Below are 8,398 nucleotides of genomic sequence, written 5' to 3'. Positions count from 1 at the left end.
ATGCAGAAAGGAAACTTTGAAGTATCTTCATTAATTCAAAAGATTTTATGAGATATGGTCTTAATGACAGTATGAAAAAAATCAAAGCGCACAGCAGTCTTAGTTAACAAGGAAACATTGTGATTTAGATGCTGCACATAAACTCCTCCGAAGATGAGGGCATTGTGCTCCCAGTGGGCCACAGCATCTGCATATAAAAATCTAAGGAGTTTCTCAGAGTCCAAAGCACTGTGGTCAGGGTGATGATCAATACCTGTCCATAATAATGATCTGTTTAGTTGAGTAAATGGGAAACATTATTCAGTCATCCAAAATATCTTCATCCAGGTTGATATCTGTTGTGTCAATATCTTCTAATTCCAAATTATCCAAATCTACTTCCAGTTCAAGTAAACTCTGCAAAGAAAAGGAAGAGGGTGAGTAATATAGTTATATAGTACTGTGTTAAAGCAAAGTTATTAAAGAAGAGTTATCTGTGATTCATGAACCAAAGAGCACTAAAACAACAGTCAAAAGGGGGCATTTTCTCATTTCAGAACCCCTGCTCTGAAACTGATTACATCACTTAAAACGCAGAGGCCTGCACATCCTGCAGACATTTGCGAGGAGGGAGGGTGAGGCTGGGGTCCAATAGGAAGTTGGGTATGATGTCCGTACCTTTTCTTCTTTGTTGTCTGTGTGGGGGGCCACAATAACAGGAGTAGGAGAAGCAGGTTTCCCATCAAGTTCCTGAAAACCCAAGTAGAAACACACATAAAAACAAAGGAATCTGTTTAGGAATTTGAAATTTTTCCCGAAGAGAAGGCAGACGAGGATTAGGAAGTGGGAAATGGTACTTAAAAATCACCAAATCTCAGCCAGACTTTCTCATGTCTGACTGACCTGCTGAGATGCAGATCTTGAGGGCTGAAAGCCTTTTGCCTCTTCCATAACATTTCTTTCTTCATTTGGCTATCAGAGAATAAAGCAATGATGAAATGAGATATTCTGAAAGCATAAGTCATCTATAAACTTGGCCTAAATCCCAGATACTAGCTCCTAATCGAACCATAATGTATGTGGTGCAGTTCAAAACCTTAAGTCGTGAATGCCTTTCCACCCCGTAGTCACACGGGATGAGGCACCCCAGGCACTCACCGTGACAAGTGGGTATTGTTTGGCTGGCCACAGGTCAGCATGTGTTTCCTTCACCCATTCTTCTACAACGAAGGCTTCTTTTAATCCAGGAAAAAGGTTTTCATATTCTGTTGGATCAGCAAGGGATTCTGCTGCTTTCTGATTGACTTTTGAGAGATTTTCTCTCCAGAGTTTCACCACCCTATTACAGATATCATAGAACCATTGGGAGACTGTTAGGGGCTCTGTTTTTATCTGAAACATTTCTTCCTAAAATGAAAAGTCTGTACCTTGAAACCTGACTGGGTAAGTAAGTCCGTGCCAGGAAGGCAGCTTCTGGCAGTCGTCCAGTTCTAATCAAGAGCTCCAGGCAAGCATCAAGCCTAAAGATTAAAAAGGAGAGGCACTGTTACCAAGAATAAACGCTATAATAATGGCACTTAACACATTAAAGACATGTGGGTTTAGTGCTGGCAAGTCAGCACTCCCTCTCCAACTCTCACGCATACACCTCTTTTCTGTCACTGAGCCACTAACTTGTCATCACCAGTGTGTTACATAACGGACTCCAGGAGTGTGAGAGATTTTTCAATCTCCTTAACTTCCCTAAGAAGAATCTAAAGGGGCTTTTTAAAACAAGGAAGCTTAGATGAGCACATTTAAGGGCTTCAGAATATGAAGAGCAGAAACTCGGTTTCACAAATACAGTTTTGAGGGCAGCATCTCTAACATGGACTGTGCTGGACAATCCAGTGGTGCCCAGTAGGAAAATATCCAGGTGTCCATTTTCTTTTTTTAACTTTTTCTTGGGTAAGTTTGATAAAGTGGATAACATGCTTTAGAACTCAGAATTTTTTGGATTTTAGGAAGTACATACACCATACGTTCCATAATACCCTCAGCATCAGAGTCACACACATCAGTATTCTGCTATAACACATGAATACTAAATGCAATAAAAACAAACCAAGTGGCATAAAAGCAACTAATAATAACACTTCAGCGTTTAGGCCAAGTTTTGCCACCAAATAAAATATTCTCAGAATGTTTTTGGGTTTTTGAGCTATTGATAAGAAATAGTGGACCTATTCTTACAGGTATATAAATTTACACATACATATGTTATAAAAAACACATTCAAAGTTTCTATGATTAAGTGCGAGGTTTAAAAAGTATGTAGGGCAAAGTTAATGAATACTTTTGTGTTTTATTTCATCATATGGTCAACTAATGATCTGATATGCACTAACTGCTAGACTTTTTAATACATGACATTTTTATGCTTTACAGTTGAAATCAAATCTAAAAGTAACTGGCATCCTCATCCGCCTTATTTTTGTTGTAAGCAGATCAGAATTATTCAACTTGGGTAAAATCACCTGCCGTTCAGGTACCAAATGAAGCAAGCAGCCCAACAGCCTCCTGCCTTCATTAAATAAAATACCTTCGCCAGTAAGTGGCAGGGCTGTTGAGAAAGGGGTTTACCATTTCTCCCAGTTGAGCCTCCCTGAGCAGCTCCTTTTGCTCGAACATCAGACCTAATGTTAGTGGTAAGAGCATCCTTTGCTGAAGAGCATCCTTTGAGTTCTTCCAAAGCAGCACTGTCCTCCTGCCTGCTCCCGTCAACGGCACCACTTGGCCAGGCATCAGCGCTCTCTCCAGGGTTCCTTCTTCATGCTCCTCTCCAAAGACCACCCCTGAAGTCAGTGCTTTATTACTGTGCCCACCTCTTTTAGACCTTGGGTTAATACTTACTTGCCCTGTAAAAAGTAGCTCATGAATGCCACATTATTCTTGCCGTCTCTCTCCGCACCCTCTGCTAGCTTGTTCACCATAGTAGCATTTCCAGAGGCAGTGGCCAAAAGCAACAGACCCCCATAATCCTGTGCATGGTGCAGGCACTCCTGGGCTAGGCCAAACTGGCATTTACTAATGGCAAGTTCAGCAAGTTGTTTCCACTTCTGTTCTGACTGTAAGAAAAGAGATTCCACATTAAAATATCTTTTAAATAAACATTTGAATTTCCAACATCAATGTTATTCTGTTAGTCTGAACATTACTGTAATGACAATTTTATATTTTCTATAATTATAAAATACATATTTTATATATACTGAGCTGTGCTTAAGTAGGTTCTATCAAATTAAGAACAGAATGACAAAATGTATAATGAGGAAATTGAAATTATTCACATACATAAGATTAATTCAAACACAAATTTAATGCTGCATGTGAATAATCATCAGCCCATTATATTTTTATTTTGTAATTACACAGTGAAACTAAAACTAACGAGTTTTAAGGTAATTAGACTGTAATTATTTTAAGGAACGATTTAATACCATTTTTTGAAAGCAGAAAAAACTTTTTTTTTTTTTTCGGTACGCGGGCCTCTCACTGTTGTGGCCTCTCCCGCTGCGGAGCACAAGCTCCGGACGCACAGGCTCAGCGGCCATGGCTCACGGGCCCAGCTGCTCCACAGCATGTGGGATCTTCCCGGACCGGGGCACGAACCCGTGTCCCCTGCATCAGCAGGCGGACTCTCAACCACTGCGCCACCAGGGAAGCCCCAGAAAAAACTTTTTATGTCCTTAAATATTTAATAATAAACATTTCTGTCATTTGTAGCTTCTCAGAAATCAAATAAAATGCTGCTCATTTGGATGATCTTAACATAGCTAAAATTTATTTAGTACATCTGAAATGAATTTACCAGTAAATGCTAGACTTAAACCACAACTGGGAGCCCTCAGTACACAAAATATACAACGATCCATAAAAATGTCATCAAACTGTCTCAAAATGTCAAAACCCTTCTTTAAAACCAACATCTTCCTCACTAATATTGGCAAATTACTGCTGTGTCTGCATCCTTTTAGAGTTCCAGACTCCTTTATCTACTATCTTCTAGCTTTCCTTCTCTTCCAAAACAGATCTCATGTAAGATTAAAAAAACCCCACTTTTTCTTAAATTAGAATGCTAAGAATATATTAATAAGAATATAATAATATATATCTCCAATATAATCCATTTAATTTATGCAAAGATAAACATAATTCATTTTTTAAGAAGACCAAAGAAAGGCAACAACCTCACCAAAATGAGTCACTAATTTGCATTTCAGAAAACTTTAAAACATAACTTATAGTAAACACATGTAAGTACCTACTGACCCTTCCATCAGTTACAAAAAATCATAAATTAGTACATACCTCTGCTTCCACTGCTAATTGGTACGCAATTTTTAGTTCTCCAAGCTGAAGAGCAAGTTCGAAGCGATGCTCAGGGTCTGTGGATACTGTAAGAGCTTGCTGCTTGAAGCCCTAAACAGATAAAATACGTGTTTATGTACAGAAAAACCTGTGTGTGTAGTCTACATATACAGTGCACACACATGGCAAACAATCCATTGCTCTCTCAAACTAAACAGGCTGCTGACACTGGAAGCCCCATTACTTAAACAAAGTAACAAATAAAAAATGCTCTTCAATTAGAAGACAGAAAAATTAAGGAGTTGTTAAATTAACTGGTAAAAAACAGGGCAGACAAAATTCAGTCACACAACATCTACTGTTTTCTAAGCAGTGGGAGCTGACCAATGCTTGATAAATTCAAGTAAAACAACAATCAGTAAAATTTAGAAATGTAAAAGTAAACGAATGTCAAAAAGAAAAGGATTTTGGAAAGTTGACTGAACAAGAGCCACTTCAAAAAGAGAAAGACAGACACAGTGGTGTAAACCTAGCTGTCCGTAATCTCCGAGCTGGGCCTTAGAGATCTAGTCCAGTGCTTCAGAGAAAAGGAAGTCGAATGTAAAACCTTCCAATTTTCTATCATCTGCAGGTCATTTAGCAAACATTTTGCTTTCAGGTCCTGATATTGATCTGGTGTCATTACCTATGCCTTTACTGTTGGTCTCATGTCCAGTTTACTCATGAGCAAGTATTCCAGAGCACAGAAGTCTAAAACTGCCTTCCCATGCTCCAGTCATCAGCAACAAGCTTTTAAACCAACTACTGTAATTACTATATTAGCCTCTCCCCCAAGACAAACAGGGCTGATGGGGTCTGCCCTATGGGTAAGTTCTTCAGCTCCAGGGATGTGGTATATGACTTCCTCAGACTGAGAGTGAATGCTCTGTTAGGGGGTGGTCAGGAGGGAGAAGCTGGACAGCTGTCTGAGTTCTGTCTGGGTAGATATTCAGCATTGCTGTATCACTGTGTTTAAAATAACTTCCCAGACTATACAAGCTGCCCCTCCCTTCATTCTCCCAGGAGTACAATGTAACAAGGCATTCTGAATAATCTGCATTACTCCCTTTTTTCCCTAGCACTGATGTAGACAATATAAAATCCAAGAGTGGAGGATGGAAGATCTATAGAACTAGTCAGATATAGGTGAGGGCAAAGCAGATGAAATGAGGTGGGCTATATACACTTACTTTTGCTTTCCTGCAAATCCCCACTGAAATGACACTTAGGGGGTTCTTTTTTAAAAGCATAAACTCCCAAGGACACACATAAAGGCAGCAGAGACATGAGTAACAATTTTGGAAGCTTGAAAGCTGGTGGAGGAGTACAAACATTCAAGTTAAAACACGAGAGAGGACTAATCCCTAAATCAGGAGTGAAGACAGCATAGAAACAACCTGATTCACACCTCAGAATCCCCAGAGGTGTCTTGTGAAGGGTAGTGCTAAAACCAGCAAATAAACATAACTGCCTGAAAGTCTATATAAGAAGCCGTTAGATACCCCAGGTCCCCACTCCTCTCCCTGCCCCGACCTCTCGACACACACAGAAGACAGGAATCTTGTTCTTTGGAGAGAGTAAACTAGAGGGTCTCCAGTCTGAGGGATCCCTGCACACCAAGGGATCCCTGCACACCCAGAAGGAGTGCTGAGTGGAAAAAGGAAAACAGGAGATTATAAGAATAGATGTTGACACGAAATATTTGAAATACTAAATACTGAGACACCAAGTCATACTCTGCTCAGCCCACACAAGGATGGTGATTGGGGAGCTTCTCTGTAAACTAACAAGTCAAAGGGGTAAGACTTAAAAATGCTAAAATGTCAACGAGGGCCATATGCCAGCCTGAACAGTGCCTGGTACAATATTAAGTGCTCATTAAATTCACTAAATGAATAAGTGAAGAGTCATTAAATTCATTAGATGAAGATACTGATACTGATTGAGGCTCCCCAATCAAAAGGCCCAGCCACATCACATATTTTTAGTCCAGCCAATAAATTCACCCATAAACTCAGATCTTTTGACCTGCTTCTTAGACCTCCACTCTTAAATGAGTGCCCAAAGATCATCAGATACCTGAGGAAAATCTTTAAAAGGAAGACAGAGATCAAAATGAACCAATAACAGCAATCTGAAGAAAGCATACCACATAAGGGGAAAAGAAAACTCAACAACAAAAACTATCATTCATACCCTTACAGAAGGTATGAAGACAAACTCTGATCCATAAACAAGATTTAAAAAGTCCAAGAATAACAAAATGAGAAAACCAGTGCAAGAGGTCCAACATCTGAATAACAGTTGCACAGAGAGAATATAGAAAACAAAGGAAGGAAATCAACAGAGAAATGATTCAAGAAAATCTCTCAAAAATGAAGGAATGACCTATACAGTAATGATGAAAAATCTGAACGTGAAATCAAGAGAACACTCCCATTTACCACTGCAACAAAAAGAATAAAATATCTAGGAATAAACCTACCTAAGGAGACAAAAGACCTGTATGCAGAAAATTATAAGACACTGATGAAAGAAATTAAAGATGATACAAATAGATGGAGAGATATACCATGTTCTTGGATTGGAAGAATCAACATTGTGAAAATGACTCTACTACCCAAAGCAATCTACAGATTCAATGCAATCCCTATCAAACTACCACTGGCATTTTTCACAGAACTAGAACAAAAAATTTCATAATTTGTATGGAAACACAAAAGACCCCGAACAGCCAAAGCAATCTTGAGAACGAAAAACGGAGCTGGAGGAATCAGGCTCCCTGACTTCAAACTATACTACAAAGCTACAGTAATCAAGACAGTATGGTACTGGCACAAAAACAGAAATATAGATCAATGAAACAGGATAGAAAGCCCAGAGATAAACCCACGCACATATGGTCACCTTATCTTTGATAAAGGAGGCAGGAGTGTACAGTGGAGAAAGGACAGCCTCTTCAATAAGTGGTACTGGGAAAACTGGACAGGTACATGTAAAAGTATGAGATTAGATCACTCCCTAACACCATACACAAAAATAAGCTCAAAATGGATTAAAGACCTAAATGTAAGGCCAGAAACTATCAAACTCTTAGAGGAAAACATAGGCAGGACACTCTATGACATAAATCACAGCAAGATCCTTTTTGACACACCTCCTAGAGAAATGGAAATAAAAACAAAAATAAACAAATGGGACCTAATGAAACTTTAAAGCTTTTGCACAGCAAAGGAAACCATAAACAAGACCAAAAGACAACCCTCAGAATGGGAGAAAATATTTGCAAATGAAGAAACTGACAAAGGATTACTCTCCAAAATTTATAAGCAGCTCATGCAGCTTAATAACAACAACAAAAAAAAAACCCAATCCAAAAATGGGCAGAAGACCTAAACAGACATTTCTCCAAAGAAGATATACAGACTGCCAACAAACACATGAAAGAATGCTCAACATCACTAATCATTAGAGAAATGCAAACCAAAACTACAATGAGGTATCATCTCACACCAGTCAGAATGGCCATCATCAAAAAATCTACAAACAATAAATGCTGGAGAGGGTGTGGAGAAAAGGGAACACTCTTGCACTGTTGGTGGGAATGTAAATTGATACAGCTACTGTGGAGAACAGTATGAGGGTTCCTTAAAAAACTACAAATAGAACTACCATATGACCCAGCAATCCCACTACTGGGCATATACCCTGAGAAAACCATAATTCAAAAAGAGTCATGTACCAAAATGTTCATTGCAGCTCTATTTACAATAGCCCGGAGATGGAAACAACCTAAGTGTCCACCATCGGATGAATGGATAAAGAAGATGTGGCACATATATACAATGGAATATTACTCAGCCATAAACAGAAACGAAATTGAGCTATTTGTAATGAGGTGGATAGACCTAGAGTCTGTCATACAGAGTGAAGTAAGTCAGAAAGAGAGAGACAAATACCGTATGCTAACACATATATATGGAATTTAAGAAAAAAAAATGTCATGAAGAACCTAGGGGTAAGACAGGAA

General features: G+C 38.9%; 1 protein-coding gene across 1 annotated transcript in view; it reads right to left on the bottom strand.

The window, feature by feature from the left end:
• Positions 1-22: 22 nt before the first annotated feature.
• COPB2 (COPI coat complex subunit beta 2) overlaps positions 23-8,398 on the bottom strand; it is a 31,514-nt gene continuing 23,138 nt past the window's right edge. The window contains exons 16-22 of the mRNA XM_079922672.1: positions 4,330-4,440; positions 2,872-3,086; positions 1,407-1,499; positions 1,138-1,318; positions 883-951; positions 658-729; positions 23-396 (exon numbers count right to left, since the gene is read on the bottom strand). Of these exons, the coding sequence (XP_079778798.1) occupies positions 301-396; positions 658-729; positions 883-951; positions 1,138-1,318; positions 1,407-1,499; positions 2,872-3,086; positions 4,330-4,440 (837 nt within the window). The 3' untranslated portion in view covers positions 23-300. The remainder of the gene's footprint in view (positions 397-657; positions 730-882; positions 952-1,137; positions 1,319-1,406; positions 1,500-2,871; positions 3,087-4,329; positions 4,441-8,398) is intronic.

Source organism: Stenella coeruleoalba (assembly GCF_951394435.1).
Source record: "Stenella coeruleoalba genome assembly, chromosome: 5".
Lineage (NCBI taxonomy): Eukaryota > Metazoa > Chordata > Mammalia > Artiodactyla > Delphinidae > Stenella > Stenella coeruleoalba.
The sequence above is the reverse complement of the archived record's forward strand: the minus strand, read 5'-3'. Positions and strand labels throughout refer to the sequence as shown.